The sequence below is a fragment of the Vulpes lagopus genome, chromosome 7 (genome assembly GCF_018345385.1).
Source record: "Vulpes lagopus strain Blue_001 chromosome 7, ASM1834538v1, whole genome shotgun sequence".
NCBI classification, from domain to species: domain Eukaryota; kingdom Metazoa; phylum Chordata; class Mammalia; order Carnivora; family Canidae; genus Vulpes; species Vulpes lagopus.
This window is the reverse complement of record NC_054830.1, coordinates 75,738,345-75,764,525: the sequence shown is the minus strand read 5'-3', so window position 1 is coordinate 75,764,525 and position 26,181 is coordinate 75,738,345. Positions and strand designations below refer to the sequence as shown.

Sequence of the window (26,181 nt, the reverse complement as noted above, 5' to 3'; positions counted from 1 at the left end):
AGACACACTATGGAGAATCATCTCCAAAAAAGTAAAAGATAAAAGCAACTTACCTTTGGTCAAGGGTAGAGAGTGAATTTTAGGGGTAACAAAAATGTGTCCGTTTGTTCTACCAAGTCATTTTATCCTTCTCCTTTCCATTTGCAAAGGAAAACAGAAATCTCAACCACATGCTAATTAGAGCCTTAATTTTCTACAATAGGTTTTTTTTTTTACAATAGGTTTTTAATCTTTCATCCCACAATAAGATATAAGGCTGAAAATCATAATTACCGTGGAAGTATTGGGCTTATATTCCTTTACACTAAACTGGAAAGGTATGGTCTGCAAAGGCATTATCTGATTGTAATTAGCAATTTATTAATGCTTTGTACAACTATCCAAAGGAAGTGAGCTATAGCAATCAGAAAAGGAAGAGACTAGAGATATACACTGATTCTTGCTGCAAGGGTATTATACCCAAGATAAGGAGGATGGGCCAATACTTGAAGAGGGTGTTAATCTTACAAGACAGTATTAGTATGCTGAATGTCCCTTATAAGGAGGCCAGGCTATAAGTGCTTCACAGGTGGGAACAATCATCAAGGGAGGTTTATGGACCATTCTGGCGTCTATTTTTCTTCTGCCTAGGTGTTGAGAGGCAATTACTACAGCAGCTTTTTTTATTCTAACTTCCTGACTCAGCTACAGACCTGAATTGAACTTAATACTGTAGTCACAGTGGTGACTTTGCATTGTTCAGATAGTCATTCCTCAAAGCCTAGTTAGAGTGCTTCTGATTATAAGCATATAATTCTCTATATTAAAATTCTTTCTGCCCAGAATGCCTAAAATAGCTGCTGTTTCCTGTACTAAACCTGCCTAATACAGTGGAATTGAAATTTCAGGTATGCTGTAATGAAATGGCCAAACTTAGACAAGGAATGGGAATGGGGGATAGAATTTAAGGCAGAAAGAATAGAGTGAACAAAGCTTGAAAGGCAGACGGCCATGGCAATTTTTTTTTTTTTTTTTAGAAACTTTGAGGAAATTACAGAAAAGAATGAGAGGTATATTAGAGTTTCCATCATACAAATTTCTTTCTTTCCTATCTAATTCTAATTTTTTTCCTTCCTCTTTTCTTCACTTCCTCTCTCTTTCTCTCTTCCCTTTCTATCACCCATGGAACTTGTCTATAGCTTAAATCTTTCGGTTTTTCACTATAGCTTCTATAGACATTGCTTACTCATTTAGGTGGCCTTCAGAGTTAAAGAAATTGCTGCATCTCCAAAGTTTTGTCCTTTCCATTGACTATCCTACTTTTGGGTCAGCAGAGTCATTCTTGAACTTGGCTCTATTACTGAACAGATTCATTCATAAATCTAGTCTCCTTGGACTAACTAGATTTATTGTGGGCTACCAGAAATCCTCCTCAGATTTGCATGACTGCACTTGGAAGCTCTGTGCTTTTACTGTCACCTGGTTCTAACCAGAGCAATATCTCTTATCCACTGGCAAAGGAGAGTTAAGGATGTGATTGGAAGTTTGAGCATAAAAGTCATGTGTTATGCTCAAAAAGGCTGAATGCAAAGCACATGGGGAGGGTAATAAGATAGGCATTTCACCATAGCTATAGGCAAATTGTATCTCTAATGGTGCAAAATATAAGGTCTGATATGTATTTGATGTTTGGCACCTATGCCATTTGGTTAGCCATTGTGAAGCACATACTGGGTACTCTTGATAAGGGGGGTTGAAAGGAGGCTTGATTTAAAAAGATTAAAAAGGCTGATTAAAATACATGTCAGCCCAGGTGGCTCAGCAGTTTAGCACTGCCTTCAGCTCAGGGTGTGGTCCTAGAGACCCAGGATCCTGTCCCACGTTAGGCTCCCCATATGGAGCCTGCTTCTCCCTCTGCCTGTGTCTCTGCCTCTCTCTCTCCCTCCCTCTCTCTCTCTCTCTCTCTCTCTGTGTGTGTGTGTGTGTGTGTGTGTGTGTGTGTGTGTGTGTCTCATGAATAAATAAATAAATAATCTTAAAAAAAAGAATCCTGGCTACAGGTATATTTGGGTTTTTGTAATTTTTTTGTAATTGTGTTCTTCTGCCACATTTTCTGGCATTTGTTCTCAATGTTATTTTTGTTGGTGGTGGTTTTTTGTTGTTGTTGTTGGTTGGTTGTTGTTGTTGTTTTTTATGTATATATTAGAAAGGAAGAGGGGGAGGGACCATGAGTCAGGGAAAGGGCAGAGGGAGGGGGAGAAGCAGACTCCCCTCTAAGCTGGGAGTCTGATGCAGGATTCAATCTCAACACTCTGGGATCATGGCCTGAGCCAAGGCAGACACTTAACTGACTGAGCCACCCAGGCACTCCCTCCATGTTTTAGATTAGCTATTAACCTAGCTTGTCTTGTGAGAATTTTTTTCAAGCATTTTTTCCCCAAGTTTATTTTATCCAAGAAATATTAAGTTAGGTATTTTTTTTTTTTAGATTTTATTTATTTATTCATGAGAAACAGAGAGAGGCAGAGACATAGGCAGAGGGAGGAGCAGGCTCCACGCAGGAAGCCCAATGTAGGACTCAATCCCAGGACTCCAGGATATCACACCCTGAGCCAAAGCAGACACTCAACCACTGAGCCACTCAGGCATCCCTAGGTTAGGTATTAAGCAGCTTTTTGTTGCTTACAAAACACACACATACACACACACACACACACACATATACACACAATAAAAATTACAAAAGCTTAAAAGGACTTTGGAAATCATTCTGTGCAGCATTTCCCAAAGCTCCTTCCTTAGAACAATGTTCTCATGAAATGTGTGAAAATGGGTCCCCTGGCCAAATAAGTTTGGGAAATATTGCATGTTCCTCCTTGGAAATTGACAATGCATGTTAGCATCTCAAAGGCTCTGAGAAGTCATACGGTGAAGACTTTTATTTTTTTATCACAATCTATACTTTTTTAAAGCATAAGCTAATAACATCTTAAGAAGCTGGTGACCAGTAAAACACTTTGGAAATTTGAAAGTTGTTTTACTCATCACCTCTAAGAACAATGTCTTGGGGCTCCTGGCTGGCTCAGTCAGTAGAGCATGAAACTCTTGATCATGGGGTTGTAACTTCGAGCCCCATGTTGGGTATAGAGATTATTTAAAAATAAAATCTGCAACATTTAATAATGATAATGCAGCTAAACTTATATTTACTACTTTTTAAACTGGTGATAAATAAAAACAAATTTTATCATTGCTACAGATTTTATCATTGCTACAAAATACAAACTAAAAAGTTGAGTGGTTTGCTGATGTTTTAAATAGTTTTAGACCACCGCTCACTCTCCCTTTAGTCTATAACAATGTCAAGCGTTGATCTCTTGAAATTGGTTAGAGCACTCTGGTTTTTGAAAAACCAGTTCAAGTCTGTCTAAAGCCATCTGAAAGGGGAATTTTCTGAAGCTTTTTCTATTCCCATGATTCTCACAAAATTCTTCAATTCATTCTAGTCTAGAAAGTAATGGATCTTCCTTAAAGAAGTGCTAATCCCAAGGTGATCACAAAAGACAGATTTTCCCACCTCTGATCAGGTTTCTTTTTTTGTTTTGCTACATTTCTTTTTTAGCATGGTGGTATTTTATCCCCAGGACATTTCTTTTACAAAAAAATATTGTACTATATATATATAAGAAACACTTTTGGAATTTTTATTTTTCAGGACTCCATTTTGGCATGATATTTTTCGGTCATTACCACACTTAGCTAGTCATATTTCACTATCACCAAAGATATCTTAGAATTAAATTCTTGAATTGTGCTTGACTGTTTCTGGTTGACAAACAATTTAAATTAGATAGTATCTCCCATTTTCTTAAAACAGGTATCATCTCCTAGGAATGCCATTGTGTGTCAAGAAAGAACCTATGGCAATAGGAAAAGGATGTGAGTGAAGAAAAAGCACGATATTTTGTCATCAAAAATCTGTGCATAGTTTTTATTTTTGGAAATAAACATGTATCCTGTATGGTGTATGGGGGTTCACACTAGTATTAGAAGTTTTTATGGGTGCTCTGCTGGTTCCTTGATACAACCCAGTATATTGTGCTGTGTTTTCTCAACTGCCTTTGTAAACACCGTCGCCTTAATAGATCATTTTGAAAGAAGCTACCATCCTGCCGCATCTGTTGGTAGCCTTCCTTCAGGTTTCTGACATATCCTTAATCTGATGCTCAGCCTTGTCATTTGGATCAATAGTAAACCAGATAAGATGTCTTCTACTTGCAAGGCTATGGCTATAAAAGGTATTTGAAAAATAAATTCACTTTTTATGTCCATGCCACAAACCCGGGGAGTACTAATTTGTCATTTGTCTCTCCATCTGTCTGTAAACAGTCAGTTAAATTGGTTATTGATGCGAATAAGGTGAATTATACTTGAACAAAGAGTAATACAGAAATAAACTTCATAGTAAATTTCTTAGATTCCTACAAAAGGTGCCATCTTTAAAAAAAAGCTGACATATCTTAACTTTAATCTCTATTTTAAAATGAGTAGTTACTTTTATATTGTTTTCTATTACAAGTAACCAATAATAACAATCAATTATAATTATGTTCTGCTTGACAAACCACTTTTTATTATTTAGCTTCATAGCCTCCAAACAGAACTATCCATTTTATAATTTGTAATGCATTTGTTATTCACTTAAAAATATTTATATAATGCCTGCTATGTATGAGGCACTGCACCAGGCACTAGATTCTGTATACAAAAGAAAATGTTGGTGATAATAGAAGAGGTTTGAATTGTAACATTTTAGTATTCAAAAGAATCCCAGAAACCACCTCCAAACTTATTATTTTACAGGAAACTAAATAACAGTTTGTGAGTCACAGGCAACCAGCTATTTATTGACATTTTTTCTACTATATATATTATCTGATAATCTTTTAAAAATAAACCCAGAGTTTAATCTTTCTGAATTTGTGTTTTCTCATCTATGAAGCAACAGTAATTCCGGCTTTCACAACAGGGGCATTGTGAATATTAACTAAGGCGTGATTATGGAGCATTTTAAGTGCAATCTGAGGCTGAGAAACACTCCTGATAGATAAGAGACAGGAAGAGAGTATATGAAAATGTAAACCATGGTTACCTCAGGTTTGTGCATTGAAGGGTGGACATTGTTTTTCTGCTCTTTTTTTTTATTTTTGAAGTTTCTTTCTTTCTTTCTTTCTCTTTCTTTCTTTCTTTCTTTCTTTCTTTCTTTCTTTCTTTCTTTCTTTCTTTCTAAGTAAGCTCTATGCCCAGCATGGGCCTCGAACTCATGACCCTGAAATCAAGAGCCATATGCTCTACACACTGAGCCAGCTAGGCATCCCAAATTCCCCAAATGTGCACGTTTAACACATGTGCTTTATCCTCCTCTCTCGCATATGTGTGTATGTGTATAGATGTTGGCTTCTGAGCCATCTGAAGTAAGTTGTAGACATGATATTTCTTTGCTCCCGAATCTTTAGTGTATATTTCCTAAAATTTTGGGCATTATATCACCACAGTTCAGTTAGCAAAATCAAGCAATTAACATGAAATACTATTATCTAATCCCTGATCCTTCTTATATGTCCCAATAATGTCATCCATATAAACCCCCAGGCTCAAGTCTTGTGTTCTATTACATCTTTTTTTGTCTTCATTCATCTGCAACAGTTTCTCATGTGTGTGAGTACCACACATGCGCATGTCATGACATTGACGCTTTCTAAGAGGCAAGCTGTATTCTCTTCCACTTTGGATGTATCTGATGTTTCCTCATAATTAGATTTAGTTTATGCACTTTTGGCAAGAATACCACAGAAGCGGTGTTGTGTTCTTTCCAGTGCATCATATCAGAAAAAACATGACACTGATTTGTCCTATTACTGGTGATGTTCACGTTGAATCACTTGGATAAAGTGTCAACTGCCAGGTTACTTGACGTCAATATAGTTACCTTTTTCCTTTGTAATAATTAGTTCTTACCATGGCAGAAGTTATTTTTAAAATCATGGCTTCTTCCAGATATAAAATTAGATGTATATTTTGATGGAAACTGTAAACATCACCTCCCATATTAAATAAGCTAAAAAGAAGTGGACGAGATTGTGCCAAAATGCTAGTAGAGTTTACTTTAAGCTTAGGGTAATGGAATTATAGGTGATTTTTTTTTTTACTTTCTTTTCCCAATTTTGAATAATTTTCCAAATTTCTCATTGCATATAAAATATGTATCTCATAATTTTGGAATGGCTTTCTATGATGGATGTTTGTTTATTTCCAAATGATCCACAAAAGGCTTGCACAAAATACTAAAATATTGATTTAGGAACTGTGATATTCTTGAAATTAGAAAAACTATTGGGTTAGAATTAAAAACAAAGCTGTGGCAAGCAGAACACCTATCTAAGCTCAGTTATAAAGTGGTACATCTAAAATAGCCTTCAATCTCTAGATCTTTCTTCCCTTCTCCTACCACTGAACTAGGGCATTATTCTTTACCAATAAGTTACTTTTAGTTTTAAAGAGAAAAGGTCTAGAATGGTGGGAAAAAGGTAAAGAGTGGTACAAAGTTCAGGGATTGATTTGCAGATAGAGGGTGCATTGTGATATGGTTTTTAAGAAATGACTGGACTTGAGACTAGAAGATACAGATTTGAATTCAAACACCATCACTGAGGACCTTGGCTACCATGTTGAAAACGGGTAATGGTACTGAGTCAGATTACTGGTTATTGCATTTGATTAAAACCTTTAATGCATAGGTTCATTAAAGATTTTTGAATTTAGTTGGATTTATTTCTACATTTATCTGCACATTTGTCTCTATCACTGTCTTAAGAAATCCCATTCATAGTGTGGGACCAAAGTAGAAAAGGCAACAGATGGATTCAATCAGTTGTTTGAAACAGTTCCCCCCAAGGCACATATCTTAGCCGAGTAGATGAATTGATTTTTTTAAACTGCATGTTAGAATCAATAAAACTAAGGTACATTCTTGGAAAACTAAAGATAGAGCCTACCACAAGACCTGGGGTGCTTCAAAGGAGCCAGGAGGTAAATAAGATTTGTTGCATTTAACTTTTGAATTTAATATTAAAATATGATTTTTTAAAAACTACTTGCAATGTAACTCAGAAGGCTGGTCAGGATCAGTGAGAACAGGCTGGGCAGATGATAATGGACATCAGACAATGAGAATGCAAGAAGCAAGTGCTTTCTTATTTATCTATTTTTGAAACAAACACGGTCAAATAAAATATGTTTTGTTTACAAAGACCACTTTTAGGATGAGAGGAGCACAATATGGTACCTAAGAAAGAAACCAATATTTATTGAGCATTTTCTGTGACCTGGTCACTATGTTTTGTTTTGTTCTTTTTTACCAATGGGAAATCTGAAGTTTTGAGCAGTAACATGCTACAGTTAATACAACCAGTGAAGTACCCAGATTTGACTGGTTCCAAAATACACTTTCATTTAATTATACTATGCTGCCTCCCATGGGGTAGCATTTCTGGATCCCCCAAAGCTTCAACTTCAGTAGGCTAGAAAAATTAATTTTGCATAAGGAAAAAGGAAATTGACTCAAAAACTATTAGCCTGTGGCCAGGAAAAATAGAACTTATTAGAAATGAAGTTGTTACTAAGCTTGAATAAAAAAACAATGAGTTTGGAATAGCTGTGTGTAGAGGGTCTTCTGCTTCTTAGGAACATAGTCAAAGAACATTAAACTGGAGGAGCCTTTAGATCATTATTCAATATGGGAGGAAACTGAATCTAGGAGAAATTCGGTGATTTGATTTCAGATGTGAGGGTGATCTGCCTTACTTAAATCCTTTAGGACTGCTTCAGAAACCCAGAGGGTAAAGTCCAAACCGCTTGGTTTGGTACCTTTCATCATCTGTTGAGGCCTTCCTCACCTTTTTGGTTTCTGCTTCCTATGTCCCCCTTTGTACTCCATTGTAGGCCTATGAACTACTTAAAGCTTTTATTTGAGTCACTTTTTCCTCACCCTCATTCTGCACACACAATGCCCTTGCACATTCAGCTTCCTTTCCACTTAAGCTAGCCTAATTGTATATACACTGCTCAGGTACCATTTCCTCCAGGAAGACTTTACCGGCCCCTCAAGGCTGAGTTAGGAGCCCTTCTAAAGAGTTCTTACTATTGTCTATCTTTATATGTCACTTATCTCATTTGCCATATTACAACAGTGAATAACATCTACATATGGCTTCATTGTCCATTATGGCTGAAGCAAGGGGTAGTGTGGCAATTACTGCACCATACAATAAGCCAATAAAAAGAACTGATACATGCAAGTTAACTAATGTTGGCTTCAAAAGTTTGGTATAGGAGGAGCTTACGGGGACAGATTGAAGGGGTGGGAGTAAAACCCAAAGCTGTTTTTGTTATAAGACTACATAAAATTCAGAAAATACTATTGTCCATATCAAAGAAACGGAGAAGAAAAATGAAATGGAGACACGGAGAAGTGCTAAAGTATCGGTGATTCTTTTTTTTTTTCTTTTTTTTTTTTTTACACTTTCTTTTTTTTTTTAATTTTTTATTTATTTATGATAGTCACAGAGAGAGAGAGAGAGGCAGAGACACAGGCAGAGGGAGAAGCAGGCTCCATGCACCGGGAGCCCGATGTGGGATTCGATCCTGGGTCTCCAGGATCACGCCCTGGGCCAAAGGCAGGCGCTAAACCGCTGCGCCACCCAGGGAATCCCAGTATCGGTGATTCTAACTTAACATCCAGCTCAATTACCATCTCCTTCATGAAATTTTTCCTGATCTAACCCTTTCCCATCTGCACAAAGGGCTGAAAGTACATCCTCTATCCTGGTCTGTTTTTCTACTTTTTATACACTTACTCTTCTCTGCTTGTTGTGTTACATTGTATATGAGTGTACATATGTCTTTTAATTATTTTTTAAAACTTCCAAAACTCTACCTGGAACCCTAAAACTCTTAGAAGAGAGCACAGGCAGTAAGTTCTCTGACATTGGCTATAGCAACATTTTTCTAGATATGTTTCCTAAGGCACGGGAAGCAAAAGCAAAAATAAATTATTGGGACTATGTCAAGATAAAAACCTTTTGCATGGTGGGAGAAATCATCAACAAAACAAAAAAGCAACTTACTAAATAGAAGAAATTCGCAAGTGATATATCTGATAAGGGTTAATATCCAAAATATATAAAGAACTTCTGTAACTCAACACCAAAAAAAAAAAAAAAAAAACCCAAAAAACAAACAACCCAATTAAAAAATGGGCAAAGGACCTGAATAGACATTTTTCCAAAGAAGACATCCAGATGGCCAACAGACACATGAAAAGATGCTGAACATCACTCATCATCAGGGAAATGCAAATCAAAGCCTTAATGAGATATTACCTGACACCTGTCAGAATGGCTAAAGTCAAACAGACAAGAAATAAAGTATTTACAACAGCCAAGATATTGAAGCGCTACTCAAATGTCCATTGATAAGTGAATGGATACAGAAGTACACACACACACACACACACACATACACACACACGGTGGAATATTATGCAGCCATAAAAACAGGTGAGATCTTGCCATTTGCAACAACATGGGTAGAACTAGAGGGTATTATGCTAAGTGAAATAAGTCAGACAGAAGAAGACAAACATCATATGACTTCACTTATATGTGTAATCTAAAAAACAAAACTAATAAACAAAAAGCAGAATCAAACCTACAAATACGGAGAATAAATTAATGGTTGCCAGAGCAGAAGGAGTTGGAAGAATGGACAAAAGTGGGTAAAGGGGAGTGGGAGATACCAGCTTCTAATTATGGAGTGACTAAGTCATGAGAGTAAAAGGTACAGTATAGGGAATATAGTCAGTGGTATTGTAATAGTGTTGTATGGTGACAGATGGTAGCTACACTTGTGGTGAGCAGAGCATAATGTATAGAGTTGTTGAATCACTATGTTGTATGCCTGAAACTAATGTAACATTGTGTGCCAATTATGGTTCCAAAGAAAAAAAAATTAACACTTCCAAACTTCTTGCATAGTGTTGGATACAGAGTATTCATATAGTAGATAACTATTGAATATTGAATAAATGATTGAATTAGGTCAGTACTTCTTTAATCTTGATATCGTTTTTTAATTACCTGCAAAGTATTTAAGAAACATTAATTCCAAAATCCCAGAAACTCATTGCATTGACCTGGGATAGAACAGACGTTTTGTTTTCGTTTGGGTTTATCTATTGTTTGTTTGTTGTTTAAGCTTTTCAGAGTTGAAAACTCCAATATTAGGTTCTTCGTTTAAACAATTGTTCTGAGAGTATGGAATTGTAGACTAGCATCTCCCAAAAACTTGTTTGAAATGCACCCCACACCAGGCCTAGTAAATGAAAACACTGAGGGAAGGCTTTAGTAATCTGTGTTTTCAAGTTCTCTGGTTGATCCCTATATATGCTAGAGGTCAAGAACTATCGATTTAAGAAAAACTGTTTTCCTGTAAACAAAATATCAATTATGGGAAACAAAATGCATTTTATAATCACCCCAAAAGGTGGTGCCAATTTAAAGCACCACTCTAAATACAGAAGGGTACCTTACAAGCACAGCAGAACTGTACTTGTGGAAACACGCCATCACAACATTTTATACCTTTTTTCTAATATTTATTTTTTGCATGAAATGCTCTTTATTGAAGGAACTAATTTTCATAGTAATCTAAGAAAATAGGTTATAACAGACAGACGGAAAAAGCATGTGACGGATCTAGCATTGCATAAAGAATCCTCAAAGTCAAGGATACCTTTACATCATTTCTTCTCTTAGAGAAGAGTCTGTACATTTCTCTCTCTCTCTCTCTCTCTGTGTGTGTGTGTGTGTGTGTGTTGTTTTTGAGAGTAACATTTTCTCTTTCTGTTGTGCTGTTTGACTGTGTGCCACTTGATGGCTCTGTCTATTCCTATGGAAACCAAGTTAGTGGAAGGAGCCAAGACTTGGAGAAGGCACCGGGGAGAAATATTAGAAGAGTTCAGCCACAGAGCAACTAAAGATGTTGCCTTTCCTTCAGTCAAATCCTTTTTGAGAGCCAGAATCTGTTTCAAGCCGGGGAGATGTTCTTGGCTGATGTATTGTCTAGCTGCTCTGCCAGATGGATGAACATCTTAAACTGGAAAAACAACAAATAGAGCTCCTAGTCTGTCTTTGAAGTGCCATTCTTAGCCTTTGCTTAGAGAATTCTCAAATAGCTTTTAAAAAAATAGTTTTAAAGATTTGCTGAAGGTGGCAGGTTAGTGATGTGGTTACCATCATAGTTGTTGGGTAATTAGAAATTAGAGATTTTAGCTATAAAGCCTAGTGATTGGACTGGACTATCAGAAATTTATGGAAAAAGAATATCTGAAACTGGGGGAAACAGCGCAGATTTAATTTCAGTTCTAAAGCCCAGTGAAGTCATGTCATTCAAAAACGTGGGTTTTGTAACTTTTTGCTTTCTTATAGAGTCACCTTAAACAAAAGTCCAAGAAACCAGAGTACAATAAGACACCTAAATCAACTGAAACGAGAAAATGAGCCAAGCAAACAAGAATAATGAGGAAGGGCCATTCTTTTCCAATCCACTTATACTCTATATTTGATGTAGTTAGTAGTGGTATCTCCTGGCCCAGGAAAAAGAACAATACTAGATTGTATTATACTGAGCTACCTATGTGGCTGTTTAAATTATGTTTATATTTACATCCTTATTTTAATAAGGATGTAAAGTTTCATTTTTCCAATTTTATGACTTTAGTTTATGGCAGGAATTATTGTTTGGGGAAAGCAGTTAAAGCAGCTATTAATATAGATGGTTTATAACCCTATATCTTGAATCTAGCCATCTCCTCCCATCTTCAGATCCGTATGTATTCATTTCATTTTTTGTTATTTTTGCTAGGCATCTCTATATTGACATCCCTCGAGCCCCAAATTCCACATGCAAAAAAAAAATAGAACTCAAAATCTTCATTCCTAACCCCATTTTCTTTCCATCTTTCCAGTTGTTGACACCGCTCTCCATCTTCTACCCATGTAGGAGTCCTCTTATATATTTCACTAATCTGTCTTCTTATTTTCACTTAGCTCTCAACATTTCTATTCTGAATTGTTCTAGTAAGGCCCTCTGACTGGCCTTTCCTCATTGTCAAGGTTTTGTCCCCCTCAAATTGATGCTTCACACAGCCTCCAGGGTATTTTTTTAAAAAACACAAATTCACTCATGTCATTTCTTTCTTAAACTCCTCATTGGCTCCCTGTTACCTGTAACAATAAATTTTAGACTCTTTGTCCTGCTGTATTAGACTTCCCATTTTCTCTCCCTTGCCCACCTCTCTAATGTGTTTCAGGTCTTCTTATACTTTATTTCATATTACGAAAATAAAGAATTATTTTCAGGATTTGAAATTTTATTTTACTCTACAAACAAGGTAAGAAGTTGGTCTATTACTGTTTCATGTATACTGACAATAGACTCCAAGGTCAGAAACAAAGAAGTTTAACAAGACAGCATTATAAAAATCATCAGCACCTATATGTTTGCATTGATTTTCCTTGCCCCCAAGAATGATGAGGGAGTTTCCCAGTTACCAGATGATGGATGATCTGGGCCTTCTACCTACCTACCTACATGGTAGGTTTCCATCAGAACTGAGGAATCTGCTGCTTTTATAATAAGCAATAATTAAGCACAGAGGGAAAAAATGACCTCATCTCTCCAGTTGATTGCTGCCAGCACATCCCTGAGAACTTGTGTAAGTCAAGAATGGTCAGGACTTTGCATTTTTGCCATAAGAATATGCAGAGATGGGAGCACCTATGGGTGACTCAGTCAGTTAAGCATCTGATTTTTGGTTTCAGCTCAGATCATGATCTCAGGGTCATGAGATCGAGGTCTGCATCAGACTCTGAGGTCAGCATGGAGTCTGCTTTGGGATTTTACCATCCCTCTTCCCCTCCCCCCATTCACATACTCAATGCTCGTGTGCACTTTCTCTCTCTCTCTCTCTCTCTCTCTCTCTCTCTCAAATAAATAAATCTTAAAAAGAAAAAAAAGAACATGCAGAGATGATTAGGGTCCATGGTAGATTGCCTCTCCCAACAATCCATCACTTAGTCCTACATGTTCTTAACATGAGCATGCTATTCCATTAGCTACTCTGATTAATCTGACCAACAGAGGCTGAAAACAAATCTGTTTAATATGTCTCATATGACATTTAATTAATAGGACTCAAAGCAGCAGGATGAGAACAACTTGCAGTATTGATTCAACTATGCCCCTCAGTGTCTGGGATTAAGTCAACTGTTAATAAGTACCAGGGGAAACAGTAGGTCTTACTTTATACAACCAGGATGCACTCTAAGACTAGTCTATTATCTATTATGACTTGTGCAAGGGAGTTTGATTGACCTACTAATCTTTGGTGGGATTACCAATAATTACAGGAAGTCCTAGATGGACCAATGGAGGAATATTTCATGGTCCTTTCTCCCCTATATACAAATATATAACCTGAAAAAGGCACAAGTTACTTTAGTTTAGGATTTGCTATTAAGCCTGGATCACCATTACATTACATTAATTTGGCTAGGCCACATGGGCAGTAACACCAAGCAGTTATAGCTTCAGTTGTCATATGTGGCATAGCCCAAAGCTCCTTACACACCAGGAGAGACATATTTATTTGTATCCATTAAGCTAAAATGAGGTTTAGCCAGTCCTGTGTTTCTACATGTATGAGGGGGTTCACATTCAGGCACTGCCATTGATGGTGTCAAGCACAGCAGAAAATTTCAAGACCATCCATGTCCACTCGAATTTTTTATTTCATAGCAGGTGAGTGGCAGTGACAAACACAAGAAATGATCCTATCGTTAGCCTCAGTTAGTCTTTGATTCAGGCAGCAAACAATATCCAGAATGCAGTACTGGATCCAAAGGACAAAGAGTGTTAATTATCCTTCCAAGATCTAAGGTATTTCCTTCCCAGATGCTGAAGTGTATCCCATCCAAAAATTAGTGTATCCCATCCAAATGGCTATATCTCTTCACCTTTTCTCCAATTATCTACTGCTTGCACCCATACCCTTCATCTAGAAGGGTAGATGCATATGGAGCAAATTTACAGAGACTCATTATATTCCCCACCTTGGCCTATGTGAGCACTGTAGGAAGACTTAGTAAACAGGGTACTCAATCAGGCGGTCATTATGGATGTTTATGATCTAGGACTGTGTCCACCAAACAAACCCAAGTGGCTAAACCAGAATAAATTTGAATCTCTAAGTCCCTTTTTGGCTGGGCTGCCATTCAGGGGCTATACCAACCAGGTCAGCCTGGGATAGCTCCTCAGGGAAAGAAAGAAGCATATAACCATGAATGGGCCAGGAAGATTCCCAGATTTTTAAAATAGGTATGTATAATCCCCACTCCTTTGCTCTGATTATTTACCAGGAGACTGCCCTGAGGATATGAACTCTTTCTAGGGGTGGCCACATTCAACAGCCAAACTGCCTCTCTTAGGTGTGTGGACCAAGAGGAGGTAACTGAGGTAGATTCAGAAATCTTTTTGAGTTTATTTTGGAGGAACCCATGCCCTCTCTCAACAATTTGAGATTCTTGAGGGTGGTAGAAAACAAAGAACACCAATCAAATACCTTAAGTATTGGTCTGTTGTTCAGTGGTCTTTGTGACAAAAGATATACCATAATCAGACTATGATGGTCTGGAAACCCCGAAACATGAAATGTTTTCATTTCAATGGCCTCGGTGCTGTGGCTGGTATAGGCTAATCAGACTAAAACAACAATATCATAACCTGAAAAATGTCGGCAGTGGTGGGCATGAGGTGACCTTGGCAAGGAGTTGTCAAAAAGTCCTTGCAAGGAATGAGCAGGAGCTGCCCTATAACGTGGCCTCTTTCATCACACACACAAAAATAGACCTACATAGAAGAATACACAAGTTTGGTATGCAGTGGTAGCTTCTACATCAAACACGTACCTTTTACTTTAGGCCTAGTCTATGATAATGGATTCATTGCCATGTTTAGTGCTGTGATGGATCCAGGTGGTAAATGACCAATGACTTGGGCAATGCAGGCTTATTCAGCAGCCTGATTCCGGTTGGTCTTATAAGAGAATGAGCCCTTATTATAGGTTTCTACAGAGAGATTCAGGCTGTTTAATTGGAAGACACAATTGTTTCTATAATTTGCAGCCACAAAGAGGAGTATCTTTCATCTACCACCACCTAGAGTCTTCCCCATGGCAGACCAGATGACTAGAGCATTAGCAACAACCCAAGAGGCAGTAAAAACATACCCTGTTCTTAGGAATATTGTCTAAGGTAAGGATGATGGCTTTCATTTCAGACCTCTGGGCTGACTCCCCTTTATCATAGTCAGTTTTCCCAAGTTGTCATTGAGGTGGGACTGCCTCCCAGTGGATGCCATCAGGTTTTAATTTAGCTAAATCATCAGTAAACCAGGCCAAGACATTCAGGGCATCAAGGGCACTATTAAGCCAGGAGCTTTACTTTAGATAGTGACGACCTCTGCACCCAGTGCTTTGTCCTCATTGCCAGACAAATAAGGCTATAGCAGGGATCTGATACCTGAGGCAGTTGGCTCTGTGCTATTAGGCAAGTCTTTGCATTTACTTTCACTTTTGAGCCGCTGTTCATTCCTCCTTGCTCTCCTTGTTTTCACTTTGGATCCTTGGCTCAGCAGCCACAACCATATTGCCTTCAGGTTGCTGCCCCATAGTCATGCTAATATCCCTTCCTTTGCCTGCCCACAGGAAGGTGAGCAGAGACCAAAGCACCATTTGGGTTCATTGTTTTAGTTCTACTTGCCACCATTTAGATTCATTAACAGATAGGATAGTGTGACCTCTTACCTCCCCCACCTTGCCTACCAGTTGGATACCACCTCAGAGAGTCTTCGTATCCCTGAACTTGGCCTGCAGAGTCCTTGTGCTTACTCGTCAAGGAAACTATGTCTTTGTCAGCATCCCTTCCTCATTGCCTGCATTGCCAGGGCTTGGATTTAATTTTACCCTACTTTTTTCTTTGGTGCATGCTAACTTATTATAAGGTGTGATAAATTGTCTATGGGTACCAGTAGAAGACACAAGACTACCAAAAGAGACAAAAAAGCTTTACTACTTATTGATGGTACAATAACATGAGCATTTGCTTGCTTGCATCAGTTTCTCTTGCTCCCAAGAACTATGGGAGCAACGCAGAGGACCTAGACAGACTCTGGGAATACAGTGGGTTTGTGTGACATCTGAGAAATGCTGAGTTTGGGGAATCCCCAGACTGTAGTGTGTACTAAGCAAGCCTGCTCCTTGCCTGATGTCCTGGATGACATTAATGTCCTTCAGGATTGCTTGCTGCAAACCCAACTCTGAGAAATGGCCTAAATAAAGAGGAGTCAAGGCTTTGCATTCTTGGCATACCCAGTAAACACATGCAGGGATACTCAGGACCCATGGCAGATTTCTACTCCCAACACTATTGTGGTATTTCCAAGACTATTTGTGTCTGTAACCATTACAGAAAAAATGTAATATAATGAAATCACTGATATTTGTGACCTAAATACTTCCTAGGGATAGTGATTCTTTAAAAAAATTAATATTGCAAATGCCTTGGGAGTTTATAAATATATAATTATAGAGATATCATTAGAATTATTAACAAATCACATTTCTATTATCTCCATTTCAGTTGTAAATAATGTATCTTATTGTACGTTATATGATTAGCATTTAAAATGAGATATGACAGCATGCCTACCTTACATTCATATGTGCTATTTTATAGATATATATATATAGTTATAATATTTCCAGGACAAAGTTCTATAAAAACTCAAAAATGAACCAAAAAAATGTAGTGAACACTTGTATATATAGTCAACAGTTGTCTTCTCAACTACACTGAGAGTAAATATAAGTGCTGAGGACATAGAACAAGAATGCAAAGATCTTGAGAAACATGTGAGTCCCAAAGTACTGTATTGTTTTTGGGGAAAATATCCGTTCTCTTTTGGTGTTTCAATAGGGAGAAGAGCCACTACAGGTAGGGTTAGCCAAGTCTTCAGCTTTGGAGTCTGTTCAAGTAATTGTTTCAGCTAAAGAGGAAGCAAATAGCAAAAGTTCCCAGGAGTCAGATAAAGAAAATATGGTAGCCACTTGGAGAAGAAATGTAGAGGTAGAGATTCAAAATGTTTTGGAGATCAGTTGCCAGTAGTCTAGAAGTTAATAATTAAGGCACTTAACCAGGAACAGAAAACAATCTTGTATTCTATGATTTCAGATATTCTGGTTCAGGAAGATACTCCCATTTTTCCCACTGAGTGAAGAGTGGTCATATTCACACTAAAGCCAAGGAAATACTTAGAATTAGGGAGTATTGTTTACCTTAATATGAGGCTACAGTTTTAGAGGAAGCTCTTTATCTAGAGAAATGGAAGGAGCAGGACAAAGATCAAGCCTCCAGACAAGGAAAGCATCCCTCATATCAGTAGAGATAGGGCTGCAAGGGAACATTATAAGAGCAGATTCTTAGTGGGCCAGGAGTGGGTGTTAGCAGCTGTAAGGGTGAGCAAGGGAAGAGAGAGGGGGAAAAAAGGAAAGGAAAGGAAAACAACAGCAAACAGTCTTCTTTTTAAAATGAGCCTGCAAACAAAAATTCCAAAATAGATGAAGAACTCTAACGCTAAGAAAGCTAGCAATATCATTATTCAGATCATGAATTCATTCCCAGTTGAAGAGCATAAACAAAGCAAAAGACAAGCCACACAAAGAGAGGAGATATTTGCAAAACCAACCAAGAATTAGTACCCAGAATATGTAAATAACTCCTACAGATCATTAAGAAAAAGACAAATAACTAAATTGGGAAATGAGTAAACAAAACAAAAAAGGCTAGTCACAGAAGAGGAAGCAAATGGCCAATAAACATATAAAAACATTCCACCTCAATCAGGGAAATGAAAATTCAGTCCAGAGTAAAACATAATTGTGTTATCTGTTTTATTGGCAAAAGTTAACAAGTGTGACAAAACCAAGTGTGGTGAGGATGTGCAGCAATAAGAATTCTTGTACATTACTGGGGGGAATATAAATTGGAGTAGCTACTTTAAAGAGCAATTTCAACCTGGCAGTTACAGAAATTCGTGCACATTTTACCAGGAGACATGTACAAGAAAATTTACTACAATATTGTCTGGAATAGTAAAAAATGGGAAACATGCTAAATATTCCTCTAGAGAATAAAGACCTACAGTTATTTTCATATGACAAAATACTTTCTCCAATGAAAATGTATGAACCAGAGCCACTTGGATAAATCTCAAAAATGCTGCTTTGAGTAAAAAGTGGCAAGTGATTCATACAGTACTATTTATATAAAGATTGAAAACATGTAAAGCAATGCTCTGTAGCTTATGGATACATATATGTGTAAGAAGCAAAAGTATTAAAGCATTCATTGAAATGATAAACACCAAACTCAGGGTAGTAGTCTCTAAAAAGAGAGGGAAGGTGTTGGCATTGGAGAGGGCCATAAAGGGAGCATCCACTATCTCTGTTGTGTTTTATTTCTTAAACATAAAAAACCTAAAGGAAAATATCAAGGCATTTCACTCAAAACTCCTTATTATTGTTATTAAGATTACCTGACTATATGCTTTTTTCTAAAAAAAAAAAAAAAAAGTCCATTTTAGAGAACTGGACAGACAAAAAATATAAGATTAAAAGTAGCATTTTGGTTGGATTTGTTTCCCAGACTCCTCTCAAATGCTGTTCTCCACATCAGAGAACTTTTTTATCCTTTTTTACCCTTTTAGATTTCATAGTCCTTTTCATGTATATAGGGGAAATCCAAATGTTATAATCATTTGCATCTCAGACTAAAGAAGCTCTTGTTAATGACAGGAATATTAAGGTGAGGATTATGGCTACCTATTAAGTATCTCATTCAGTGTTTCAGAGACATTAGTAAATGTTTTTTCATTTCAGTGGCATAACAGACCTGATCACATCAGAGTTAATGTCCTCTTAGTGACTAAATCAGGACGTTTCTATACCTTCAGCTCTCTTACTTGTGCTCACTACTACCAGTTTTCTTGACCATCTACTCCTCTGGGGCACCTGGGTGCCCAGTTGGTTAAGCATCTGCCTTCAGCTCACGTCATGATCCCTGAGCTCCCTGCCCTTCCTCCCCACCGCCTCAGACCCCCTCCTTCCGTTGGGCTCTCTCACTCTCTCTCAAATAAATAAATAAGATCTATTTTTTTAAAAGAATACATACTCTTGATTTTTTTATCTCCTTCACTCTTTTACTGTTTCCTACTCAGTTAGAAATTATAAAAGCAGATCCCTCAGGATCAGGTTCTGTGTGCCCCTAAGAGATGGTGCTAAATGATTAATTTCCAAATCCTCCTAATTCTTGCATTTAGGAATCAACCAGAAAACTTAAGAAGTCTGAATTTCAAGCAATATTGAGGAAACATTTAGACATTTTGTTTGTTTGTTTTTGTATCCAGGGGGCTTTACAGGAAGTAAAATTGTCTGGGATATGAGTCCCCAGAGTCCTACAACCTTCAGAGAGTTATCAAAGTAGCTTGCTGTCTCAGACTGGTATCTTCCTCTTTTCCACTGACTCTAGAAATATTCTCCTGATTTTAGCTCTTGGAGTTCTGTCTCCTCTGCTCATTCTCAGAATTGAGTTTGCATACCCAGGGCATCTTATAAATGCTTGTTCATGAGACCAGGAAGTTGACCGTGTCCAAACAGATTATGGTGTTTCTAGTTCCAGCATTCATAGATAATAACTCTTTTGTGTCTCTGTCCTTTGGAACAGAAGCTGACATCTCCCCAGGGCTCCAGCTGAATTCCTTCTGGGCATGCCCTTACTAGTCCAATGTCATCATTATCTGTAGGTAGAATATAGGCATCTTTCTCAATGCAAAAAAAAAAAAAATCAGAAAACTACTATTTCTAACATTCCAACTATTTTTACTCTTATTTGTCCCTAACCTTGGTTCTCTCCATAATCACCAGTTGAAGTGCATATGGAGAGTCAGATCTTTCTATCCGTATGCCCTCCATCATGAGCCATTCTTGGTTCTACTTGATCGGCTACGTCCTGTTGCCTCCCCCACACTGGAAGGCTGTTCATAATAAAACTAGCAAACATTTACCAAGCATTTGCTTTGTGCACTGTTCTGAGTACTTTACAACTACGATCTTTATCATTTCACATGCACAATAATCTCAATTCCTGTTAGCCCTATTTTGCAGATGAGGAAATCAAGGCACAGGAAGATACTTTACCTCATCTGTAAAACCTTTCCTTTTACTTCTGTAAGGAACAAAGATGAAATCTATATCAAAGAGCTTTGTACTAAGTAAAGTTTAGTGTAAACATTTTGCTATACTGCCTGCTTCATAACAGGACTCAATGAGGGTTTTGTGAGTGGACATATAAATAAATATTATTACTGAGTGCATCTTGCTTTGTATAGGTTGAATCCCCAGAACAATGTAAGTGCTGTGTCTGTAAGCCAGTAGTCACCCACACCAACATATTCTTTTTTTTTCCTTCCCTTTTCAGAATCAAAATGATTGTCTGATTGAATATCTTTAAAAGGTCATGATGAATTATTCTGTAATATTTGAAATGTTATGCTCAAAAAAGGTCAAGTCTTATTTTTTGGTAAGAAGTACCATATAGATTTGTTATTCCTGGGTACCATTTCTTTCTTCAAAGAAAAGATGGCAAGAGATTTAGAGCAGGGTGCCCTCTTGAGGAAATTTTAGCACCTTACCTCTCAAAAGCTGCCATTGGATGACATGAGAAACCCAGATGAATGATGCCCAAATAAATAAAACATTAAAAAGTAGGAGTGACCCACTACCAGAGATCTGAGTATTAGGATTCTTAACTGTTATGATCTAATATAGCAACATTAAGAATGTTCAAACAAAAAGAAAAACCTCTGGAAGATATTTTATGTCCACTCCTTGACTCAGGGCTCAAGCAAACATGTCTGTTGTGCCAGGAGCTATGCTGAGTACAACGCTCGATAAAATATAGTCTCTGCCTCCATGATGCTTACAGCCTGTGACGGAGATCACAGTGAAGGGAAATAAGCAATTACATATGTAACTGTAAGCTGAGCAAATTGCTGTGAAGGAAATGGGAAAGGTACTAGAATAAAGCCTAACAAAGTAATTTCCATTAGTGTGGTCAAGGAAAGTCTTCCTGAGAGGAAACAATTGAGCTGAGTCACTTGGCTTTTTTGAGTGAGCCAATGGGGCAAAGCTACCATCTGTGGGATTTTTAGACTATTTTAGACTATAGTCTTTTTAGACTATCAATGCATTATAATGCTAAAAAAAAAATCCCCTTTCCAACAACATTAAGGACGTAGAGGATCTCAGAAGATGAAAAGGATTACCGCTCTGCTTTGAATAGGGAGGAATATGCAGGCATGAAACAGGCAGAGAACTAACTGGTTCATGCCATACTGTTTGATCATGTTGAATGTCAGATATTCATGGTACCAGGCAAGCTGAAGGCCCCAACCAGAATTGGATATATGGGACCAGATCTCAGGAAGGAGCTCCGAAGAACTAGTTTTTGAGGGTTCTGTTTTGGTTCAAAGCTCCCATATTACATACACATACAGTTGACCTGGATCCCCACCAGTGCTGTAGCCTCTGGAGCTAAACTGCTTTCTCTGGATGGGTTGACAGTACCAGATTGGAGAGTTTAACTGATGTGGAGAGTACTGCCTGCAAGTGGACAGCCTGCAGTGATTCCTGGGCTGGCGTTTAGGTGACCAGATGAGTCTAGGACCCAGACTCTGAACAAAGATGCATCTATCTCAGTTGTAACTGTACAGAGCTCTCTCCAAGAAAACTAACCACCTATTTTATTAATCAGATGACTGTGAACAAAACATTCAACCTGGGTGAATCTCATTCCCCTCACCTGGGGTTTAGGTTTTTAAATCTCCACTCATTTCACAAGGTTGTTATACTTTGCATGTAAATCACAGATGCCATATTGGTCAAAACAAGCTGAAACTATCTACCCATTGCCACTAGTAGGTAGCCATTTGGAAAATATGCCAAAACCCATAAACTGTACAAACTCCTTTGACCCAGTGGATTGATTCCTTATCATTTATTTGTATGGAAAAAAAAAAGAAAAGAAATACTATGTGGAAATAAAAGTACATTGCAGCATTCTTATAAAAGAAAATATTGAAGGGGCACCTGGGTGGCTCAGTGGTTGAGCTTCTGCCTTTGGCTCAGATCATGATCCCGGGGTCCTGGGATCGAGTCCTGCATTCAGACTCCCCATGGGGATTCTGCTTCTCCCTTTGCCTATGTGTCTGCCCTCTCTCTGTGTGTCTCTCATGAATAAATAAGTAAAATCTTTAAAAAAAAAAAAAAGAAAAGAAAAGAAAAAGAAAGAAAGAAAAAAAAATGCTGGAAAGGATCATAGGGACAGCTAAATAAAAGATAGTGCTTTAAACACAATGAAACATCGACCAGGGGAATCCCTGGGTGACTTAGCAGTTTGGTGCCTGCCTTCGGCCTAGGGCGTGATCCTGGAGTCCTAGGATCAAATCCCATGTCGGGCTCCCTGCATGGAGCCTGCTTCTCCCTCTGCCTGTGTCTCTGCCTCTCTCTCAGTCTTTCATGAATAAATAAATAAAATCTTTAAAATAAAAAAAAATTAAAAAAAGAAACATCAACCAGCCACTGTATAAACCGTATGCACCAGGAAGTGGTTGGAAGGGAACATGAAAAAGTAAAACAATTGATGGAATAATGGACTTATACGTATTTTTCATTGGATGAATTTATCTGAATGTTTTTACTCTTGTAGAATAATTAAACTGCTTAAAAAGTTTTAAAATTTCGAACATGTTTGGCCCCAAGCTAAATGTCCTCTTATCATTTTTTATTTTTATTATTATTTTTTTTTTTTAGGGAAATTATCGTTTCATGAAACTCCTACTTACACGCCGGGCAAACTGGATGCAAAAGGATCTGGAAGAGATGACCCCTTTGCACTTGGCCACCCGGCACAAGAGCCCCAAGTGTTTGGCGCTTCTGCTGAAGTTTATGGCACCAGGAGAAGTGGATACACAGGATAAAAACAAGGTAAGGGACTTGTCAGAATTGGAGGCAAATAAGAGCAAAGAACAAATGCTTCCTTTTATGATGTGAAATCTCAAGGAAGAATTATCACTCATACACTTGATGGAACATTTCCTAATCCCCATACTTCCCAGTGAAACATTTCACTTAAATTCTGTCATTTTCTCCTTCTACCAACCATGTATGGTAGATAGTATCACCTCCTTTTCACTGATGGGGAAACTGAAGTGTGAGACTAAAATTCTGTCCAAGATCCAAGTGGCAGGACCAGAATTCAACCCAGACCTACCCCCAGACCCTATTATTTCATAGCTAGTAGCGATAATTTCCATTGGTGGTTAGATTGTGGTGGCCAAATGCCTGGGGCAATGTAGGCAGTGCATAGTAGTTTAATGGCCTGGGCTTTAGCATCAGAGTCCTTGGGTTTCCATCTAGAAGCCACTACTTACTTGTTCTGCACCTTTGGGCAAATTTTCTTAACTCCACTATATGCTTCAATTTTCTCCTGTGTGAAAAGGGAATGATAGGGTTGTTGAAAATAAAATGAGATAAGATATATAAATAGGGTTTAACACAATGCCTAGTGCATAGGATGCTCTCGATACATGTTAGTTATAAAATAAATACCATTCATTTCATTTTGGCTCTCACAGCTGCTCTGCCATTTGTTGCTGGGATCCCTCATCTTCCCAGACCTTGAATTTTAGCATATTGTACAAGCCGGTCACTGTTTTGATCAATGCTTTAATCATTGTTTACAGGAAAAAATTGTGGTGTTCGATTAGACGAGTGCGCAAAAATCCTCTTCCTTTCCACCAGGCACCGAATCACAGAGTCTTGCTAACTCCAATACTCCCGTGTAATTAAAACACTTAGGATTAAACCCTCTGGGTTCATGATCCCTTCATTCTCACAGTTTCTTTGTGTAGTTTTTAGATTTTGTTTAGCTATTACTCACATAACCCAGGGTTCTGAAATTAACTTTGACTTTATTTTACAACAACCATAAACTAATATTATTCCTTACTCACAGCATTTGTAGTGCTAATATATCACTAAAAAAGCACTTTGATCAAACCACAAAGACCATTAATCGCTTACAAAGTCACAGATGTCTTTAGGCTCTATAATATCTTCCCCAGTATCTTCTAGGAACTCCCTGCTATCTTCCAGTCCTATGTATTCTTCTGTTACTGAACAAGGATAGGAGGTTATCCAGTCAGACAGATAGAAAAACATCTGCAAGGTCCAGGCAGGCACCAAGAAGAGAGCAAGACAAAAGCTTAGAGCCATGATTCTCAAACAATCTGATGGGAAGGATCCATTTTTTGTGTTTTCTTCAAATTTCCAATCCATCACAGACCAATAATGTTATACCATATATTAAAACTGACCCCCCCCCCCAAAAAAACCCATAAGACAACACCTTATACCCTTTAGGATGGCTATTATTACAAAAGCAGAAAATCACAGACTTTGGTGGAAATGTGGAGAAATTTGAACCCTGTGCTGTGCTGGTAGGAATGTAAAATGACAGAGCCACTGTGGAAAACAGCATGACAATTTTTCAAAAAAACTAAACATGGAACTACTCTATGATCAGAAATTCTACTTCTGGGCATATTCCCAGAAGAATTGATATTCAGGAATGTGAACAGATATTTATACATCCATGTTCATAGCAGCATTATTCACAATAGCAAAAAGATGAGCACGACCCAAATGTCCATTGCTGGATGGTTAGAGAAACAAAATGCAGTACATGTGATGGAATATTATTCAGCCTTAAAAAGGAATAAAAGTCAGACGCATGGTACAACATGAATGAACTTTGAAGATACTATGCTAAGTCAAAGGCTGGGAGGAGATGGATATTAGGAGTCACTGTGGAATGGGCACGGAGTTTCAGTTTGAGATGAAAAAGTTCTGGGGATGGAAGGTGCTGATGGTTGCACAACAGTGGGAATGTGCTTCCTGCCACTGAACCGTACATGTAAAAACAATTGTTGGGCAGCCCAGGTGGCTTTGCCGTTTACCGCTGCCTTTGGCCCAGGGTGTGATCCTGGAGACCTGGGATCAAGTCCCACGTCGGGCTCCTTGCATGGAGCCTGCTTCTCTCCGCCTGTGTCTCTGCCTCTCTCTCTTTCTCTCTCTCTCTCTCTCTGTATCTCTCATGAGTAAATAAATAAAATCTTTAAAAAAAAATTGTTACCTGTATTTTACTACAGTAAAAAAAATAATTACTTGGGATCCCTGGGAGGCTCAGTGGTTTAGCCCCTGCCTCTGGCCCTGGCCCTGGAGTCCCAGGATTGATTCCCACATCGGGCTTCCTGCATGGAGCCTGCTTCTCCCTCTGCCTGTGTCTCTGCCTCTCTCTCTCTCTGTATCTCTCATGGATAAATAAATAAAATCTTCTAAAAAATTACTAGAAAAACATTTTTTAAAGATGTTGAAAATATAATTCCAAACTTGTGCTATTAGATTCAACAGACCTAATGTTACATTTCAGTAAGTATATTCAGAACAAACATAACATGGCAAAGGAATTACAGAAACGGTACGTGTTGTTTATTGAAAATGTGAAAAATAAATAAATAAATAAATAAATAAATAAATTTTTTTAAGAATTAAGAAAAGAAAATGTGGCTCCAGGGGCCTGACTGGCTCAGTAGTAGAGCATGTGGCTCTTGATCTCAGGGAAGTGAGTTCAAGCCCCACATTAGGCATGGACTCTACTAGAAAGGAAAAAAGGAAAGAAAAAGAAGTGAAGAAAAAATGTGGCTATCAGAAATTACTTGCTATTGTATTTGTGACTGGTTTTTTCTATAATCATTACTAAATGAAAAGTAATGAGTGACTCTTCCTATTAAATGACCATAGGTACACTTTCCATGAATACTGTGTATGTCAACATTTAAAGTTTTCAT

General features: G+C 37.8%; 1 protein-coding gene across 3 annotated transcripts in view; it reads left to right on the top strand.

Moving 5' to 3' along the window:
• Window positions 1–26,181, top strand: part of INVS (inversin) — a 153,513-nt gene that overhangs the window by 49,466 nt on the left and 77,866 nt on the right. For all 3 annotated transcript variants that reach the window (XM_041761124.1, XM_041761126.1, XM_041761125.1), the window contains one exon: window positions 23,084–23,257. In XM_041761124.1, coding sequence (XP_041617058.1) covers window positions 23,084–23,257 — 174 coding nt within the window. The remainder of the gene's footprint in view (window positions 1–23,083; window positions 23,258–26,181) is intronic.